General features: G+C 39.3%; 12 protein-coding genes across 12 annotated transcripts; 4 read left to right on the top strand and 8 right to left on the bottom strand. All coding sequences in view use genetic code 12, as the record gives it.

The window, feature by feature from the left end:
* Positions 1-3: 3 nt before the first annotated feature.
* SPAPADRAFT_148144 (AAA family ATPase) lies at positions 4-5,176 on the top strand (the record flags this gene model as incomplete). Its single annotated transcript, XM_007373435.1, has 1 exon — positions 4-5,176. The coding sequence occupies one exon, from the start codon at positions 36-38 to the stop codon at positions 2,286-2,288; it is 2,253 nt and encodes a 750-aa protein (XP_007373497.1).
* On the bottom strand, positions 1,395-3,262 carry PEX19 (Pex19p; the record flags this gene model as incomplete). The annotated part of the gene is made up of 1 exon (XM_007373437.1): positions 1,395-3,262. One exon carries the CDS (start codon positions 3,243-3,245, stop codon positions 2,289-2,291), a length of 957 nt encoding a protein of 318 aa, XP_007373499.1.
* On the bottom strand, positions 3,218-5,174 carry PTC5 (type 2C protein phosphatase; the record flags this gene model as incomplete). Its single annotated transcript, XM_007373436.1, has 1 exon — positions 3,218-5,174. A coding segment is annotated over one exon (1,342 nt), but the record flags the coding sequence as incomplete, so codon positions are not given.
* A 133-nt stretch (positions 5,177-5,309) lies between the features above and the next one.
* On the bottom strand, positions 5,310-5,987 carry RPS20 (40S ribosomal protein uS10; the record flags this gene model as incomplete). The annotated part of the gene is made up of 1 exon (XM_007373434.1): positions 5,310-5,987. The coding sequence occupies one exon, from the start codon at positions 5,968-5,970 to the stop codon at positions 5,611-5,613; it is 360 nt and encodes a 119-aa protein (XP_007373496.1).
* Positions 5,988-6,069: 82 nt separating this feature from the next.
* Positions 6,070-7,539, bottom strand: SPAPADRAFT_59285 (uncharacterized protein; the record flags this gene model as incomplete). Its single annotated transcript, XM_007373433.1, has 2 exons — positions 6,070-6,395; positions 6,561-7,539. One exon carries the CDS (start codon positions 7,525-7,527, stop codon positions 6,688-6,690), a length of 840 nt encoding a protein of 279 aa, XP_007373495.1.
* A 170-nt stretch (positions 7,540-7,709) lies between these two features.
* Positions 7,710-9,947, top strand: DCP2 (decapping enzyme complex catalytic subunit; the record flags this gene model as incomplete). Its single annotated transcript, XM_007373432.1, has 1 exon — positions 7,710-9,947. One exon carries the CDS (start codon positions 7,710-7,712, stop codon positions 9,945-9,947), a length of 2,238 nt encoding a protein of 745 aa, XP_007373494.1.
* SPAPADRAFT_65114 (uncharacterized protein) lies at positions 8,025-11,283 on the bottom strand (the record flags this gene model as incomplete). Its single annotated transcript, XM_007373431.1, has 2 exons — positions 8,025-10,106; positions 10,135-11,283. The coding sequence occupies 2 exons, from the start codon at positions 11,281-11,283 to the stop codon at positions 10,044-10,046; spliced, it is 1,212 nt and encodes a 403-aa protein (XP_007373493.1).
* A 489-nt stretch (positions 11,284-11,772) lies between these two features.
* Positions 11,773-12,690, top strand: RIO2 (protein kinase; the record flags this gene model as incomplete). Its single annotated transcript, XM_007373430.1, has 2 exons — positions 11,773-12,444; positions 12,523-12,690. Coding segments are annotated over 2 exons (840 nt in total), but the record flags the coding sequence as incomplete, so codon positions are not given.
* A 74-nt stretch (positions 12,691-12,764) lies between these two features.
* SSB1 (Hsp70 family ATPase) lies at positions 12,765-14,606 on the bottom strand (the record flags this gene model as incomplete). The annotated part of the gene is made up of 1 exon (XM_007373429.1): positions 12,765-14,606. One exon carries the CDS (start codon positions 14,604-14,606, stop codon positions 12,765-12,767), a length of 1,842 nt encoding a protein of 613 aa, XP_007373491.1.
* Positions 14,607-14,972: 366 nt separating this feature from the next.
* Positions 14,973-16,126, bottom strand: SPAPADRAFT_65111 (uncharacterized protein; the record flags this gene model as incomplete). Its single annotated transcript, XM_007373428.1, has 1 exon — positions 14,973-16,126. The coding sequence occupies one exon, from the start codon at positions 16,124-16,126 to the stop codon at positions 14,990-14,992; it is 1,137 nt and encodes a 378-aa protein (XP_007373490.1).
* An 82-nt stretch (positions 16,127-16,208) lies between these two features.
* Positions 16,209-17,159, bottom strand: PTP1 (tyrosine protein phosphatase; the record flags this gene model as incomplete). Its single annotated transcript, XM_007373427.1, has 1 exon — positions 16,209-17,159. The coding sequence occupies one exon, from the start codon at positions 17,157-17,159 to the stop codon at positions 16,209-16,211; it is 951 nt and encodes a 316-aa protein (XP_007373489.1).
* Positions 17,160-18,854: 1,695 nt separating this feature from the next.
* On the top strand, positions 18,855-19,807 carry VPS21 (Rab family GTPase; the record flags this gene model as incomplete). Its single annotated transcript, XM_007373426.1, has 1 exon — positions 18,855-19,807. One exon carries the CDS (start codon positions 19,033-19,035, stop codon positions 19,684-19,686), a length of 654 nt encoding a protein of 217 aa, XP_007373488.1.
* Positions 19,808-19,836: the final 29 nt, after the last annotated feature.

Genomic DNA, 19,836 nt, shown 5'->3' with positions numbered 1-19,836 from the left:
TCTGCTCTTCTTCTTCTTCCTCCCTCCCCAACGTGATGTCCTCCAAAAAGAAAAAGACTCCGTCAGGATCAACCCCAACTCCGGTGGCCACCTCCACAGATCCTCCTAAAAAGATCAAACTTCCTAAATCGTACATTGTCCGCCCCCACCTGTCACCCAGTGGTAAAACAATCTCTCATATTATTCTTAATGCAGAAATCATTCCTTCTCTTGCATTGTCCATTGGTGAGTTTATTCTTGTTTCTCGTGATGGATCGCCTGGTATTGTTGGTGTTGTCCAAGCAGGTGATGTTGAACGAAACATGATTGAAGTAAGTGATGAATTTAGACAATTGGCCGGTTTCTTACTTGGTGATAGAGTCGACTTTACTAGTTACACCAGACAGCCACCATATGCCAAGTGTGTATATGTTTCTGAAGACAGTGACAAGAAACTTGATAAGAAGACATTGGATGATATTGGATTGGTTTACCCTGGATTGAATGTGAATGGTTCTGTCATTGTTGATATCGACTCTTCCCTTGAATCTTCGCTTGACAAATTGTCCCTTAACGAAGCTGCAGCAGATACAGAGGTAGTGTCACCGCCATACATCTTTGTCAAATCCACCACCAAACTAGAACCAACATCGCAGACAACCCCACCAACTTCCAAATATCCTTACCTTCCCGACCCAATCACCTACACCTCTGTAGGTGGACTCACAAAACAAATTCAACTCCTCCAACAAACAATCTCCCTCCCATTGCATTCCCCTACTTTATTCTCCGATTTCGGGATATCTCCACCTAGAGGGATCTTACTCCATGGACCACCCGGAACCGGTAAAACCATGCTTCTTCGATGTGCCGCCAACACCAGCAATGCCCATGTGCTAACCATAAATGGACCTTCCATTGTCTCAAAGTACTTGGGAGAAACTGAAAACACCATCAGGGACATATTTGCCGAAGCTAGAAAGTACCAACCATCAATTATATTCATGGACGAGATAGATGCCCTTGTACCGTCAAGAACCGGATCTGACGCTGGAGAAACTGAATCTAGAGTAGTGGCACAATTATTGACCATGATGGATGGTATGGATAATGGTGGACGTGTCGTGATTGTGGGTGCCACTAATAGACCAAACAGTATTGACATTGCCTTGCGTCGACCAGGTAGGTTTGACACCGAAGTGGAAATTGGAATTCCTGATATTGATGCCAGAACCGACATTCTTAGCAAATTGTTTGATAGAATGAACCATGATAAGTACCTGTTGACGAAACTGGAAATTGAGCTCGTGGCAAGCAAGACTCACGGGTATGTAGGTGCTGATTTATCTGCACTTTGTCGTGAAGCAGTCATGAATGCCATCAAACAAGGATTGGCCCAAGGCACACCCCAGCACGAGATTAAGGTCACCGTAGACCACTTACTTGCAGCATACCCTGACATTCGTCCTTCAGCCATGCGTGAGATCTTGTTGGAAATGCCAAAAGTACATTGGACAGATATCGGGGGACAACATGAACTTAAACAGAAACTTATTGAAGTGGTTCAATTGCCATTGCAAGCTTCTGCCAGTTTTTCCAAACTTGGGATATCTGCTCCTAAAGGTGTGCTCCTCTATGGACCACCAGGTTGTTCCAAAACCCTTACTGCAAAAGCATTGGCCACGGAATCAGGTCTTAACTTCCTTGCCGTGAAAGGACCAGAAATCTTCAACAAGTACGTTGGTGAATCAGAAAGAACAATCAGAGAAATATTCAGAAAGGCCCGAGCAGCATCACCCAGTATTATCTTCTTTGATGAAATTGATGCTATTGCCAGCGTGAGAGATTCTTCTACCGATGCATCCCTGAATGTGCTTACCTCCTTGCTTAATGAAATTGATGGGGTTGAAGAATTGAAAGGAGTGGTTATTATTGGTGCTACTAATAAGCCAAGTGACATCGATCCAGCATTGTTACGTCCGGGTAGATTAGATCGTCATATCTACGTTGCCCCTCCTGATTTTGAAGCAAGAGTACAGATCTTAGAGAAGTGCTGCAGCAAGTTTGACTTAGATCAGAATGAAGTCGACTTACAGCAACTTGCTAAACTTACCGAAGGGTGTTCCGGGGCTGAAGTCACCTTACTTTGTCAAGAAGCAGGTCTTGCCGCAATCATGGAGGACAATCAATGTTCTACTGTACATAAACGTCATTTTGACCATGCATTAGTAGGAATCGCTCGAGGTATTACTCATGAAATGTTACAATACTATCAAGATTTTGCAAATAGATCGGGATTAACTATATAATTACTGTTGCTTACATCCTTGCTCGAGGTCCTTGGCTAAATCTTCTGGTAAATCCTTATCATTGAAATCAAGATCATTGCCAGCACCACCACCACCAAATCCTGGTAAAAATTCACCATTGCCCACCAACTCTTCAGGAGGTTGGCCCAATTCTTGTAAGGATTCTAAAAGTTCATTAACTTGGTCTCTTTTAGCTTTGTTATCATCACTATAGTCAGCAGCTTCGAAAATAGTAATAATCTCGGTAGTGATTTCATATTGCTTATTATATGTAGTGTATTTAGCTTCATCCAACTTATCCTTGTTCTCTTTCAAGTAATCGGGAAATTTGGTATTCAAATCCTTGATTGGTTCATACAACACTTCTCTACTCGACAATTGTTCCAACATCTCTACCAACAACTTGTTCATATCTAAATTATCACCGTCTCCGCCTAATCCAGCAAGCATTTGTGTAAGTAAATCTTCTCCACCAATACCAGCACCGTCGCCACTAATCTTGTCGTCGATGTCTTTACCACTGTTTTTCAATCGTTCCATGGTTTCCTTCATGACATGTTCGAAATTGGCTGGTTTACGTTCTTGTGCTTCAACTTCGGCACGATGCTCAGTCTCGAACTGTGACACAAGTTGTTCAAATTGGGTTTGGGTTTCTGGGTCAGTGATGTTGAGATCCTTGATGAGGTCCGCAATGCCAGATTGCAATTCATCGTTGAGTGGCGCATCAGCAGATGTGCCTGCGGTTGTGGGGTTGGTTTTTGGTGATTGGGCAACCCCGGCTCCTGGTGGTTTGCTGAGAACGTCGTCTGCAAAGTCGTCGAGAAGGTCGTCTAAATCGTCTACATCATCGTCTGCAACAGCTGGAACAGCGGCCTTGGACACGGTAGCTTCCTTAGCAGCAGCAGCTTCTGGCTTAATTGGATTAACTTCGGTAGTAGCCTGAGTTTGGTCGGACATTTGGTATAAAGAAAGTGGTTGATTTGAATCTTCTGATCGAAAATTCAGCTTTTTTTTTTGTGCGGGGCCATTTCTTTACCCGAGGTCATTTACGGCGTTGCCTACCATGTATGTGTATATGAATATTTATCTACACAAAACCTAATACTACAACTTTGGTTTGGCATTACCTCCTCCTCCTCCTCCTCCAGTAGCTTCCACGTTCACCTCCAATCGACCATTATCATCTTCTCCCTTTTGATCCTTACCGAAAAATACCACAGTCACAGTCAAATCATCTCGGTATCTTCTACTGACTGGGCTAGGAATGGAAATAAGCATGCTGGTTTGTTCTTTACTTCCTCCATTGGATAATGCATTTCTGATTAAATGGGTCGATACGTTCTTGTCTTCTAACAAGAACAATCCACTACTATTGAATCTTCTCCCCTGCGGTGGTTTCTTCAGGGACTTATCGTTGGTGATGTCAGCCACCTGTGGGAGCTTATTCTCGTTCGTGCCAAATATATCCCAAATCGAAGTCTGTGGCTTAATCATCTTTTCTTTTTCCATCCACTTCACAACTAATCCGACAATCTCTTCATTGGTGAGCATTTCGTAAAGCCCATCACTGGCCATAACCAAGAAATCATTGTTATCAGGATCAACCTTGGTCGAAGTGATAACCGGCTCAGCAGTGACATAAGGAGGTGACGTCAAGAAATTGGGTAATTTCTTGCCAAAGAATTGCTTGTATATCTTTTCCTGAATCAGTCCCGGTAATTTATATCTACAATCCCCAAATGCTCTCGTTGGTTCTAGACTGCCCAACACTCTTCCATTCTTGATAACTTTAGGTTCATCGGGGTGCTCACTGATGATCCGGGCAACTTCGGTAGGATTTGAACCAGTCTGATCTATAGATAATTGCCGTACTGTCCATTGATTATCGCGAAACAGCCCCAATATGGCCCGCGAGTCACCCGTGACCGCCACTTTTAAAATCTTCAGATGGGTATCGTAAAACAGAACCAAGGCACATGATCCAGAAAGAGCCGGCATGAGTAGTTCGGCGGCTTTGGCTTTGTTGTTTTCATTTAAAAGTTTGGCAATGTTTTCATTAACCAATTCGTGATCGAGTTTAAGGAATCCATTCTTGATTGCCTGGTCAATGGTAGCACTATTTGGGATTAATCTGACTTCTTCTTCGGTGTCCCCACTTTTGACACTCTTGAATATCGTTCCTAATTCATGAATAACATATCCAATCAATTTATCTCGTAATTTGCTAGACGTGGTCCAGCCACCATGTCCGTCAAACACCCCGAAAAACATCCAGTCAGTACTGGCACGAATGTTATTATCCTGCAACAACTGCACTTGAACAATTTCCTCAGCTCTGTCATCTTCAATGGGCGAGTTCAGGGCTAGTTGGCAAATATCGTACCGGGTAACTCCCCGACCGCGATTGACTAGATATGACTCTTCAAACTGACGAAGCTTTTCCAGCACTTGGTCTTCAGTGAGTAAATAGATCCCTTGCTTCGAAGTTGGATTCTGCAAGAGTGAACTGGTGGATGTAGAGAACATTCTCTTGCCATCGGGCGTACTATTCTTTTCAATTGGCTTAGCAACAGTAGGTATGGTATCCAAATTGTAATAATCAGAGTGACTGAAACTGATGAATGAGCCAATTATAATCACACCAGAAACCAAGGCCACTTTCTTCTTGTAATCTCTGCTGCTGCTGCTGCTGGTGGTGATTCGTTTCACGTTATGGGGGATTTGGTGGGTCAGGAAGTTCCGGGCAAAGTTGGCAATGTGATGTTTGTTATAAGCCATCCGTTGAAGTTGTTTTGCAGTGACGTACAAAAACCGCGGTTTGACCGCGAGAACGTACACCATTACTAGGATATTGTATAGAGGCTGTTGTGTTGTGTTGTGTTATTGGTAGGGATTTAATTGGCTGTCTGCCTCTTTTTTTCTCTCTCTCTTTTGTAAGGGGAAAAAAAAGGCGGAGACCAAGAGCGGAGGTGGAATTTACCTGGCACGTGATGTAAACATAAATCCGCCAACTACAGTAATGGGGGGACACGGTTTATTAAGAAATGTATTATTAAAACAGAAGTACATAAAAAACATATACACTTTTCTCAACTGATTATACCAAATCCTGATAGCAACACCACAACGTCAGCATGATCTCTCATACGGCACGCCTAGAGCACTTGGATATAATGTCCCCTTACAAAAAAAAATTATAAAACTTTCACACCCACTTTTTTTTTCAACTCATTCTTCATGAGTCAAACTCCTCTATTGATTAAAAAGTAATACCCTTAAATGTACTTATCATGATAAATATTGTTTTAGTTTACAAACCCGCTTAAGCAGCAATGGTAACTTCAACATCTACACCTGGTTCAATAGTGATTTGAGTAATCTTCTTAACGATGTCAGCTGGAGCTTGTAAATCGATAACTCTCTTGTGGATTCTCATTTCGTAACAGTCCCAAGTCTTAGAACCTTCACCGTTTGGAGTCTTTCTGGTGGTGATCTTCAAGACCTTGGTTGGCATTCTAACAGGACCCTTCTTGACAATGTTGTGGTCAACAGCATTCTTGATGATGTTGGCAGAAACATTTTCTAATTGCTTGACCTTGGTGGAGGTCAAGGTCATTCTGATCTTGTGGATTTGTTGTTGTTGTTCAACTTCGACCTTTTCTTTACTGATTGGAGCAGACATTGTTACTTGACGTTGTTAAAGAAAGAAAGAGAAGTATAATAGTTAAAAAAAATATTCTGTTTGAAATATTTAAAGTGGTTTGGAAAAACTTTTTTTTTTCAGTGCGATGTATCACGTGTAAAGTATTGGGGCTACAACCCTGGAGATATCCTAGCGTAAACCCAAGTCTCTGCTTGAAGATGCTAACGCAGCAAAAAGAGACACTTGATTAGGATGTAAAGAGCAGTCACCTGGATTGTCGTATTCCAGGGCTGGATCTTAGTGTGTTACAATGGTCAAGGCGTCGATATAGGATGGACCTGTTGATAACATGTCTACAGTCACTTACAAGAGCTCAAGAGTGCACTTCGAACCGGCCTGTTCAATGTTCAATCTTGAGCTCTGATAAGAAACAGTTTCCAATCTTTCACACTCTGTGTACGCTTCTAAAATACCAGTTAGTATAAAATTCCGTAATTGTCTCATACAAACATAATCAGAAGTCAATTAAATAAAGTTTTCTCCAGTTTGAAGTTTTTGGATTGTCAGAGAGATTCCCAATTGAAAAGTTCATCATATATTGTTTGTCTTGATGAAGAAGTAACACATACGATTTGATCAAGATTACAAAGTGGCATTGTTTACATCAGTGATGATGATGATGATGATTTGCGTTGTCTGGAGAAGGAAAAAAAAACGTCTATATTTATATGTACAAGATTTCTAGCCGGGTAACATCTAGAACTTCTCATTATTCAACCCTTTAACTACTTTCCACATTAACTTCAAATCTTCTTCTGTCGAGTACCCACTAGTGGCCCATCTTACTCTTCCTTTCAGGTCTAACACATAGATATACCCTGAACAGGAATTACTGCATAAAAGTGAGTCTCTAACCTCATATTGAAATATTTGGTCTGGTAAGATAAAATACCTGTCGTATCTCAGCTGCGGAATCATTTTCTTAAGATTGTTAATGGATAAATTAAGTAAGAACCCTTTAAGCCATGATTGAGGGACGTTGATATCGATAATCTGACAATTTGGATATGTTTCTTGGAAGGAGCTGTAATCTTTGGCGTACAAGTCTTTGCCTTCTACCTTATAGTACGAGTTCACACACTGTTGACCGGTAACTGTAGAAAACAAATTCACGATGGAGACTTTCTTCTCCAATACGTCATAAAGCGATAAATTCTTTCCACCAAGAGTTTGCGCTATGAAATCAGGGAAATATTTCGAATATTGTGATTTGAAGTATGCTGGTGGTGGAGTAAAGATCTTCCCTTGAACATTATTGAAAGACTTGGCATCGAAAAGAGCAGAGTGTTTGATATCGTAGTCTAATTGTTTCTGACGTCTTGCTCTGCCTTCAACACTCGTGATGTTATGCCAGATTGACAGCAAGTTGTATTGGTTTTCTGGAATGGTATGGTTAAGCAAGACTGGCTTGTCTAATCCAAATGGTTTGGTTATTGGTATTGATTTGGTTTGTGCGGCTTGTGTAGCACTCGCTACTGTAGAAGTTACGGCGCTGAATGGTTTTGTCTTGATTGTTCTTATAGCTTGTCTGTTCATGATTATCTGGTAGTTGCATCTAGATCTACTCTAATTGATTTGATGAACTATTTTTCTTAATAGTTGGCGAGGGTTACCCGCACACAAATATCACCAACATTCAGCAACAAAAAAAACATCACCAGCACTACAAACATTGGACAACCAACTTCCAACCCCAACAATACATACATACATACATTATGTCGATTCAATTACGTGATGGTCTAGCGGACCAACCACTAGACCGTGTCCTTGAAGACCTCCTAGTTAGATTTGTCGTCAATGTTCCACAAGAAGACTTGTCCTCCATTGAACGGATCTTCTTTCAAGTTGAAGAGGCACAATGGTTTTATAGTGATTTCATCCGACAAATGAATCCTAGTTTACCAGCAATGAAGATGAAATTGTTCAGTGGTCACATATTAGAGAAATGTCCCTTGATTTGGAAATGGGGCGATCCAGAAAATGCCCTTTCCCGATTCGGGAAATACAAACTGACCATCCCCGTTAGAGGAGTAGCATTGTTAAACCACGATTTGACAAAGGTTGTGTTGGTGAAGGGAACCGAATCCAACGCATGGTCTTTCCCTAGAGGAAAGATCTCCAAGGGTGAATCTGATATAGAATGTGCCATTCGTGAAGTTGAAGAGGAAACTGGATTCAATTGCCGTGATTTGATCAACGAAAATGACTTTATAGAACGTACAATCAGAGGAAAAAACTATAAGATTTACCTCGTCAAGAATGTCGATGAACTGACGAATTTCCTGCCGGCTACTCGATTTGAAATTAGTAAGATTCAATGGCATGACATCAAATCATTGCAAAAGAATTGCAATAAGAATCCAAACAATTATTTCATTGTGGGTACGGTATTCAAACCAATGTTACGATGGATCAACAAGAACAAGACCGATGTCACTGAAGAAGAACTTATGATGAAAGCAGAAATCAAATTGAAACGTTTGTTAGGATTGGATAAGGATATAGATGCCGGCAGGAAATTAATGGATATGGTGAAGGCATCCTCGACTACTGCCACCGCTGCCAACTCAATATCCACTAATAATGTTAGCACTCCACAACCAGTTGTTCCCGTGCCTATACATCAACAAGTTCCTATGTTTGGGCCACCTATCCCACCACCATTCCCCATCTACAATAGCATTCCACTCCCTCTGCCATATCCTATGGGAATGACTCCAGTTCCTCCTCATCAATTACCACCACCAACACAAGAAAGAAATTACTTAACTCCAAATCCACAGACATTAGTTAAGCCAACAATTAAATCAGGCAGTGCCAATTCCAAGGAATTGTTGTCTTTATTAACAAAGAAAGCTGATAAAGTACAAATCAAACCTGAAGATGAACCAAAAAGTAATCCAACAGAAAATGAAAATGTTAAACAGGCATTACTTGATGTTCTCCACAAGGAACCTAAATCATTCTTGAATATCCAACCCAAACCTTCAAACGAAATTGAAGAATCACTTCAAAAGAAGCCTACTCAACCAGGAAAGATAACCTTGTTGAAACGTGATGGAACCCATTCCAAGAATAAGAAATCGATGGAGTTGATGAGTATGTTAGGCGGCAAACCCAAGAATGAAACCCAACCTCCTGAACCTGTAACTTCACCTGGAAAAGAACTTCTTTCGATTCTCAACAAATCAAAGTCGCCTGAACAAGCCCCAGCCGGCCACGTTAAACCATCAGCGGGAGCTGAACTTCTTGGCCTCCTCAACAAATCAAAGACACCTGAACATCCCCCAAGTAACCAAGTTATTAAACCATCAGCTGGAGCTGAGCTTCTTGGTCTTCTTAATAAGAAATCTCCAACTGAGCCACAATCCCTTGATTTAAGTAATCAAGCTCAGCCTCGAAAGTCGGTGACCTCACCAGGAGCAGAACTTCTTGGAATCCTCAATAAGAACAAATCGCCAATCTCCCCTACACTCGAGCAAACCCTTGATTTTTCTAATCAAGCCGAATTGGCCCAACTTACAAAACAAGCTACCAGAACTTCCAATTTCGAAGATTTTGAAGATTTTGAAGATGGCTATGACTTTGATCCCGATCATCACCAGCCAGGAGGGTTCCGTAATTTTGATATTGCCAGTGATGAAGAAGATGTTGATCACTTGATTGATCCAATCACTACTGAATCTCATGGATTCTTCCCCTCGCCTAAAGCGCCTACCAAGATTAGAATATTAAAACGTGAGGATCCTGCACCTGCGGGGTTCTCATTGAATGGAGCAAAACCAGACCTGTCAGCCGGCACGAATGCTGAGGGACAAGGATTATTGGCGTTATTAAAAGGTGGTAAACAGGAACATCCTAACCCAGCACCAATTTCATTAAGTACTACTCAGATTAAATCCGACGCTCATAAACGATCTGCTGATTTTCTTAAGGATTTACTTAAAAGATGATTATATAACTTTATATACAAAAAAACGATTTTGCATCCGCTTTAATTGTACGTTTACGTATGCGATTATTCTGTTTCAGCTTGGCTGTTTCCTCTTCTAGTTTGACTGTTTTTCGTTTTGGTTGTGGGAAGTGTGATGGTAGCTCTTGATAATTCTTATCTAGGATATAGATATACCCCAGGCATACCCTATTCCTAGCTCTGATCCTCTCTTCCCACATTCTGGAAACATCATCCAGTGACTCTGAACCCATAACCAACAAGTCAAACACGTGGGATAGTCGCAACTCTCGTAGTAAGTCCTTTGTGATTGATACTCCTGCGGGCTTGGCTACTATTATATCACCATAGAATCGAAGCAAAGTATGTAGTTTTAATGCAAGTGGTAGTTTCAAAATCAACGACGCTGGCATGGTATCTGTGTCTAGCTTTATCCATTTCATATTAGATACATAGCCGTGATTTGGTTCAATATATCTTGTTATTGGTAAGCTAATATCGGTTTCTATGCATGCAAGTGAGCCTTCTGTCTTCTCGAAGAGCGACTTTATACCTGATACAGTTACATTCATACATCTATTCACCTTTAGAATAGTCAAGTTTGCAAGTTTTCCCTGACTAACAGCATTTCCTAGTTGTATTAGATAATTGTCATCGATGTTCAGGTTTGATAAATCAATGCACATTAACTTCTGAATATGAAACACCAGAAACAAAACATCATTGTTCAATTTTGTCATTGATAAATCTAGCATCACATACGGAACATACTTGAATGAAGCAATAAACGTAACAATATCAGTCAAGTATACATTAGCAAACACAGTTTCAATTCGATGTTTCCTGGCGTTAGGAATCCTATACATATCAATCATGGTGTCCTTTACTGTATCACTGGTGTTATTCTCGTGACACTTAAAATCAAGTTCCTTGCCAAACACCAGGGAGAACTCTTGGTATACCACAATTGAATCATTACCTGTTTGGAGTATTTCATGCCAGACGCGTTTCCAAACTGACCAAGGAGCGGTTTGGAGATGTGCTTGTGTGAGCATGCTCGCGTTGTTGGCTAATTCGACTGAACATATTTGACGAAGAGAGGGTATCTTGTTTGAACTTGCTGGTATGGCAGCTGCTACAGCTACCGGTTTCACGGTTGTCCACGAATAAGTGGTTGTAAATGATCGGTCAACATATGAAATGTCATTGGTACCAAGTTTAGAAAGTGGCTGTGCTGTCGGTGGAAGTTGCTTTCTGTTGTTGTACGATTTCCTAGCACGTATTATCCGCTTGCGTCCAGTTCTCTGCCGACGGTTGTACTTCTTCCGTTGAAACATAAAGACTATAGTTTTGTTTATATTTTTGATACTTGCCAACGCTACCATGTTTTAATATTGGCAACCACCTAAAAAAAATTATTCAAGATGAGATTCACATAATTATTATCAAGTTATCAAGCAAAAGCAACTACAGCAATGAAGTTAGACACATCTCATATGAGGTATCTTACCTCCGATGACTTCCGAGTTTTACAAGCTGTCGAACTTGGAACTCGTAATCACGAGCTTGTTCCTACAACACTAATCCATCAAATCTCAAAAATGAAATCACCATCAGGTACCAATAGATCTATTGGAGATTTAGCCAAGATTAAACTTATATCCAGATTGCGTAACGCCAAGTACGATGGTTTCAGATTAACTTACTCCGGATACGATTATCTTGCCTTGAAATCTATGCTTAACAGAAACACGATCTATTCCGTTGGGTCCATCATTGGTGTTGGAAAAGAATCGGATATTTACTCGGTAAGTGATGACCAAGGTGTGCAAAAAGTTGTCAAGATTGCCAGATTGGGTCGTACTTCGTTCAGAACAGTCAAGAACAATCGAGATTACTTAAAGAACAAACAAACCTCAAACTGGATGTACTTGTCTAGATTAGCAGCTGAAAAAGAATACCAATTCATGACAGTTTTGCATAACAATGGGTTCTCGGTACCTACACCATACGACCACCTGCGTCATTGTATATTAATGGAATGGATCGACGGAACTTTAATGAAGCATTATCGTGACACTTCCACATACAAGAAGTTATATTCCGATTTGATGAGTTTTATCGTCAAATTAGCCAATCATGGACTTATACATTGTGATTTTAATGAATTCAACATTATCATAAAGAATGAAGGAAGTCCAAACTTTATCGTCATTGATTTCCCGCAATGTGTTTCGATTGAACATCCAGACGCTAAAGCTTATTTTGATAGAGATGTACAAGGTATTCGCGATTTCTTTGAAAAGAAATTCAAGTATACTCCACAACATGACCCAACTATGTTTGATACTGAAGGGTATGGGGAAGGTTATAAATACGCCTATCCTAACTTCAAACGTGATGTTGTAAGATGTGCTAGCTTGGATGTGGAAGTTATGGCTTCAGGGTATGCGAAGAAAAAGACTGGTTCAAAAGAAGATAAGGATTTGGAAAAGGCAGTCATGGGAATGAGAATGGTTGCTAATGAAGATGATGACCTTTCTGAAGTAGAAGATGAAGAAGAGTATGATGATGAGGATGATGACGAAGAAGAAGAAGAAGAAGAAGAAGAAGAGTATGACGATGAAGACGCTTTTGAAGAGGAAGAATCAGACCTGGAAAACGAAAAGATCATAGCCGCCCTTTCTCTTGGTGATAAACCATTGAAGATGGACAAATTAGGTAATTATATCCTTGATGAATAGTTTCTACATAGACCTTTCTTTTTTTAAGATATTTCTTTTATATTTCCCAAACTATACAATTATACAGTGTTTAATTAACGGGTAGCCATACCTTTGGTAACAGCTCTCTTTAAAGCTAATTCAGCCTTTCTGAAGTCATCAGCAGAAGATTCTTCAATTTCTAAAGTTTGTAAAGCATCAGATAAAGCAGCTTCAATCTTGTCCTTGGCAGACTTCTTTAATTTAGCAGATAAGACTGGGTCAGTGACAGTGGATTCAACAGAGGCAACGTAAGCTTCCAATTTTTGTTTTTGTTCGTGTCTCTTGGCGAAAGCGTCATCAGAAGACTTGAACTTTTCAGCATCAGAAATCATCTTTTCAATTTCTTCAGAAGATAATCTACCAATAGAGTTGGAGATGGTAATGTTGGCAGATCTACCGGTGGACTTTTCAACAGCAGTAACCTTCAAGATACCGTTAGCATCAACTTCAAAGATAGCTTCCAAGACTGGTTCACCAGCTTGCATTGGTGGAATGTTCTTCAAGTCGAATTCACCCAACAAGGTGTTTTCAGAACAGTTAACACGTTCACCTTGGTAAACTGGGAATTGAACGGTGGTTTGGTGGTCAGCAACAGTGGTGAAGGTTCTTCTCTTGATGGTTGGAACAGTGGTGTTTCTTGGAACAACTGGAGCGAAAACGTTACCTTGCATAGCAACACCCAAAGATAATGGAATAACATCCAATAATAACAAGTCCTTGGTGTCTTCAGAAGTAGATTGACCAGTCAAGATAGCACCTTGAACAGCAGCACCGTAAGCAACAGCTTCATCTGGGTTAATAGACTTTTCTAATTGCTTACCGTCAAAGAAGTCAGATAATAACTTTTGAACCTTTGGAATTCTGGTAGAACCACCAACCAAGACAACTTCGTCAACTTGGTTCTTGGCAATCTTAGCATCCTTCAAAACTTGTTCAACTGGTTCTAAAGTAGACTTGAATAAAGCAGAGTTAATGTCTTCGAATCTAGCTCTGGTAATGTTAGCAGAGAAATCTTCACCGTCGAAAAGGGAGTCAATTTCAACAGTGGTTTGGGTACCAGAAGATAAGGATCTCTTAGCACGTTCACAAGCAGTTCTCAATCTTCTTAAAGCTCTAGCATCTTCAGAGATATCTAAACCAGTCTTCTTTTGGAATTCCTTCTTGAAGTGTTCCAACAAGTTGGTATCGAAATCTTGACCACCCAAGTGAGTATCACCAGCAGTAGCCTTGACGGTGAAAACACCACCAGTAATGTTTAAAAGGGAAACATCGAAAGTACCACCACCTAAATCGAAAATCAAAACGTGTCTTTCCTTTTCAGACTTACCAGCACCTAAACCATAAGCAATGGCAGCAGCAGTTGGTTCGTTGATAATTCTCAAAACATTTAAACCAGAAATGGCACCAGCATCCTTGGTAGCTTGTCTTTGAGCATCATTGAAATAAGCTGGGACGGTAATAACAGCCTTTTCAACCTTCTTACCAATCTTGGCTTCAGCAATTTCCTTCATCTTGGTTAAAACCATGGCGGAAATTTCTTGAGGGGAGAAAGTCTTGGTTTCTTCCAAGTATTCAACTTCAATCAATGGGTTACCGTTAGATTCGACAACCTTGAATGGCCAAGACTTGATATCCTTTTGGACGGATTCGTCATCAAAAGCTCTACCAATTAAACGCTTAGCATCGAAAACAGTGTTCTTTGGGTTTAAAGCAGCTTGATTCTTAGCAGCATCACCAATTAATCTTTCTTCGTTAGTGAAAGCGACGAAAGAAGGAGTAACTCTGTTACCTTGTTCGTTGGCAATGATTTCAACAGCAGAATCATAAGTAGCAACACATGAGTAAGTGGTACCTAAATCGATACCGATAGCACCTGGGAAAACACCTTCAGCCATTTTTGTTATTAAATGTTTGTAATAAGGAAAAGAAAGGAAAAAGAAGAAGAGGAAAAAGGGAAAAACTCAACAAGTTTTATAAAGTGAAAAATTTTCCAAAAAAAATTATTTTGTATGAGCGTAAAACTCTGCTCTTCTCATAAAAATTTTTTTTTTTGTTAATTTTTTTTTTTTTTGCTTTGTGTTTCGCCCTCACTTTGATTTTCTGCTATCAATCACCGAAATAGGAAACGCATTCTGAAATAAACTTAGTAGTGACCTATATTACCCGTGAGCCACACTCTTACCCGGATTGAATAGTATTACTTTTTTTTGCCCCAACGGTTTCATTTTACCGGGAAGGATCTGGGATTTCTTTTTTTTTGCAGCAAGGAGGTAAAGGCCTACCGGAACTTGTTATTATTCAATCTCTGTTGGGATACAAAGGTATTGATTTCATGAACGGCAATTGCTACATTTGATTCAGTTCCTTGGATGAGTAGCTCTTGTGGTTTTTCTCTTCTGGAAAGCAAAGCCGGGGTTTCTTGATTTATAGGTAAGACTTTGATTAAACAACGGGATTGAATTCTAATTGAATTTAAGCGATGACCTTTGATTCCGATAAGACTGGAAACTTCCCGTTGTGCGAGAATTAGCTTCACAGTTTTCATTTTTTCTTCTTTGGGCTGCACTTGTTCAGAATGCTTCCTGATGGCTATTTTGTCGATTGGGTGCTCTCTGTGTGCAGTAAAATGATTTATTGGAAGTGGCTTGATTCTATCATCTGTGAAATCACATATATCATCCGAAAACTTGGCTAAATTGTGAATATCCATGACTTGGATTTTCTTGTTATCAAACACAATTGTCGCGACATTTTGACAATGTCTAATTAGTTTCTGGCACGTTAACACATCACCAACAAATGTTAGGCTAGCTTGATGGTCATTGATAATCCCCAAGACAATGGCAGCGTAGTACAGTTCTTTGGGTATGTCTACAAGCCAATCTAAACTTAGTAAGTTCCTCTTGGCAACAATTGTTGTACTGTAGTCAGCTATTCCCATGTTGGCTAAAGTTTGCAACAAATATATCAATGAGGATGAAGATAAAACTAGTTGGATATCAATTGAGTCACGTATTGATTCAATATTGCAAGGAAATGTAATCTTGTTGTTTGAATACACTAGTTGGGGAATTTCAGAAAATGTATACCCTACACCAGTGCTATCCAACAGCAAATCATCTAAATTAAAAGAATCAATCGAATTTTCTTGGTTTTCTATGTCTGTAAGCAGGTAGTTGCTGTACTCTCCCTCATTTAGGTCAATAATCTCTGTTTCTAGGTTAAATTCATCTAGAATTTGATTATAGTCTAGATCTGGTTGTAAAATTGATGTGCTGTAAATCTCACCCTCTAATAACGACAGTAGACTGTCTTCATTTAACTCTAGCTGTACATCCATTGTACCTGTGGTTATTCCCTGTTGTTGTACTTGAGAATCTTGATAAATTGGATCTAAACCTAGAACCATTGGCATGTTCAAGGGAGGTGGGGGGGAGAGTAGGGGAGTGTACATTTTACAATCTTTTTGCAACACTTTTTTCGTCTACTATTAAAAATTAGTCTAATCTATTTACATTTTCATTAAATACCATTTTGGCCACTTCATACAAGAAATTGTATTGGTGAATAGTTTGTACCATCATCATGCGTTGACTTCTTAATTGGTAAACTGTTTTATACACAATATCATACTGATATGGTTGTTTCTTTCTAACTAAGTCAATAAATTCATCTAGATTGCGACCAAACAAATGGTCAAATGCAATAAACGTTCCTGAACGACCCACTCCTGCTGAACAATGCACAATTGGAACCGGGGGGGTTTCCATAGTTGATCTTATTGAACTTATATCTTGGGATATTTTGAACAAGGGTTCTATCGAAGGTGGCACCTTAGCATCTACCCATTTGAAGTAGTAATAATGGTATACTGTCTTGATTTTGTCATTTGATTTGAGTTCTAATTCGGTTATTATGAAATCTTCATTGGAATCAAACGTTTCTGACTTGTTAGTTATGACTAAATTGGGGACGTTTATACCATCTTCGATATTATCAGTGGAGAAATCCCAGGTTTGGTTCAATTCTGGCCAATATCTCGCACATTTAACTACTCCATTTTCAGTCAAGGGTGTAACCATCACTATTACAACTGTATCATTATTCTGAACTTCTGATTCATTAAAGCACATGGACCAAAAGTGATTGTATGTGCTTTCAAGAGGACCTTGACAGGCAATGTATTCATCGAATGCACCTTCATCACTCAACGACAACTTTATCCGTGATGCATTAATATAATCAGAAAATTCTTTATCATCTTTGACAGGCAATACCACTCTGGTTTCATTCCAGGGAAATACATTCGAATACCTATTTCTGCCACGATTGACTCGCTTCATGGCGTGAGTTAATGACCATATAGAAGTATCGGGGTTATCCAAGCCATCTTGGATGCGATCAGCTTCTAATTCATTTAATTCGTTAAACTTCTCTCGTTGATTCATGTGGGTTAACTTTAAAAACCTAGGTGGACCCGGTTGTTTTCTGAATATTGTGTTTATTCTATGGATTGGTGGGAGAATATTCAGGATCATTTTGGATGGAAAAATATTTTTATCGAGGGGGGGAGGTGGGAATGGTACGAGCAAGAAGTTTATGGTGGGTAAGCCTCTTGGTCCTAGTGCAAAAACTTTGACGTGGCAAACAGAAAATGACGAAAAAGAAGACGACTTCTAATGAATAAATATAAAACACTAAATAAATACAAAAATGTAGCTGTTTATGACCAAACGCGGATGTATTTATATTTAGGTTTATTTTTGTTTATTTATAATCTCCCTGCGGGAAAACAAAATTAAGGAAAATTATTACCTTTGCGTTGCTAGCAGTGGCGTGGAGTAATCTTATTTACCTTTTGCTTAAATGACAACCCCCCCCCCCTCCTTGTCAACACTGATTATCTATTACACAAAGTGGCTATAACCGAGTGAAAGTGTGAACAACTTTCACATGTTAAATGTAGAGCATATGTTACAAATAAAATCACTCATCAACTCGTTGTGTTGCCCCCCTGAAAAATAGCCTGATTAGAATTTTTTTAGTTGTAAGTCAAAATCACAGGGCAAGTCACGGCAAATGATCCCGCATAAGCCGATTCAGCCGTACGAACCTCAGGTAATACCGAACGAGCCTTTTGCGTCAAAAAAAATGGGAAATAGCAGAAAAAAAGAAATTTTCTGTGAGATAAACGAAAACCATTGATATGACAAACTGTAGATATTTAGGTGTTAGTTCTATTATAGGTGTCCCAAAGTGGTGAATCAAAAGCACGGTGGATATTTGCAGCGTTTTGTTGAAAAATTGATGAAATCTGTACAAGTTGTGATCTTTGTAAATTTAGCCGGGCTAGCTCTCTTGAAGAGTGTACTTGTTTCCGAGAGAAGTTATTTAAGTAATCAAGGGTTACACATCTGTTTTATCTATTCCGCTAAAGATATTTCTAGTTGGATTTTAGTAATAATGTTTGATGCAAGTAATGTTTAACTCTTTTGTACAGTAGCAGGCTTGGGCACTTGTTTCATAAATAGTAGTCGTTGCAAAGTCACAGTGGGATAAATTCCACTTTGAATCACCGATTTCGCAATTATGCATAAACTGAATCAAAATTCAAAAAAAGAAAGTACCGGTAAGGCAACTCTAACTATCATCGGAAATAACAACGAATCTGGCTAATGTTAAAGCCGTTATATTTTATCCTTCAAAACTCAATCGGAACATGGTAGCTCACCGGGTCATACATGATTTTTCAAGCAGATGGATTTCTTATTAGATTATTAGTTATTAAAGTCTCTATTTCCTATTTATTTCATTGTGACTATCCATTATCCGAGGTTTACCATAGATCTTTCTCTCTTTGCAGCCGAGCCAGTGTTGAAATTTCATTCTAGGTAAGCAAAAACACATATCAAAAGTACTATCACAGTTTTTAAAACTAGATAAAAGTTGAGTTATAACCTAAATATGCTATTATTCTACTACTACTATAAGGTTTATGTTTTTTTTATAGGAAGGAGGTGCTGGTTCGACTGCAAACTAAAGACATCGGTTAAAGAAAAAAAATAGGTCGTGTGCCGTGACCACATTTCGTATAAAGAGGCAAACCAGGAAAACTTACACACTTTTAAAAAGGAGTAACAACAAAAATCCTACTCTTCTACCGAATTACCCAGTCATTACATACTACCTACAAAACATCAATCATCTAGCTTGTTGCATCCATATACCTACCCATTTTTTGATTTAGTATTAATATATCTTCTGATTTAAACAAATAGTCTTTTGCACAGCCCCCTCCCCCCCCACACACGCACACACATCATGAGTTATCCTACTCCAGCAACATCAGTCAAATTGGTATTATTAGGCGAAGCAGCCGTTGGTAAATCCTCACTTGTGTTACGATTTGTCAGTAATGACTTCCAAGAGAATAAAGAACCTACAATTGGAGCAGCATTCCTTACTCAAAAATGTACCATTGGTGAACGAACAATTAAATATGAAATTTGGGATACTGCCGGACAAGAAAGATTTGCATCCTTGGCACCAATGTATTATAGAAATGCACAGGCTGCTATAGTTGTATACGATATCACCAAACCAGCTTCCTTTATCAAGGCTAGACATTGGGTTAAGGAATTACATGAACAAGCAGCCAAGGATATAACGATTGCTCTTGTTGGAAACAAATATGATTTAGTACAAGATGATGACGAAGGCCAAGGAGAAAGGGAAGGTGTGAGAAAAGTAAGTGTTGAAGAAGGTCAAAATTTAGCTGCCGAAGAGGGATTATTATTTTACGAAACCAGTGCAAAAACTTCATATAATGTCAATGATGTATTTATTGGTATCGGAAACAAGATTCCTGAAGCTGCTTCTTTGGCATCTAGCCCAGAACAAAATAATAATGAAGGTAGAATTGATTTGAGTACAAATGCAAGCTCTAATGGTAATAGAAATTTGTGTTCTTGTTAAGAAATGTAATTGTTAGATTAAAGGTTTACTGGTGGTTTGTGTATAAGCCCATGGTGCGACATACTCTTGGAAGACAAGAGTATTAATTATATAATGAATATACTGTTTGTCATATTACTTCATTCTGTCTTAATTCTGTGTGTCCATCCA

This window comes from Spathaspora passalidarum (genome assembly GCF_000223485.1).
Source record: "Spathaspora passalidarum NRRL Y-27907 unplaced genomic scaffold SPAPAscaffold_2, whole genome shotgun sequence".
Taxonomy (NCBI): domain Eukaryota; kingdom Fungi; phylum Ascomycota; class Pichiomycetes; order Serinales; family Debaryomycetaceae; genus Spathaspora; species Spathaspora passalidarum.
The sequence above is the reverse complement of the archived record's forward strand: the minus strand, read 5'-3'. Positions and strand labels throughout refer to the sequence as shown.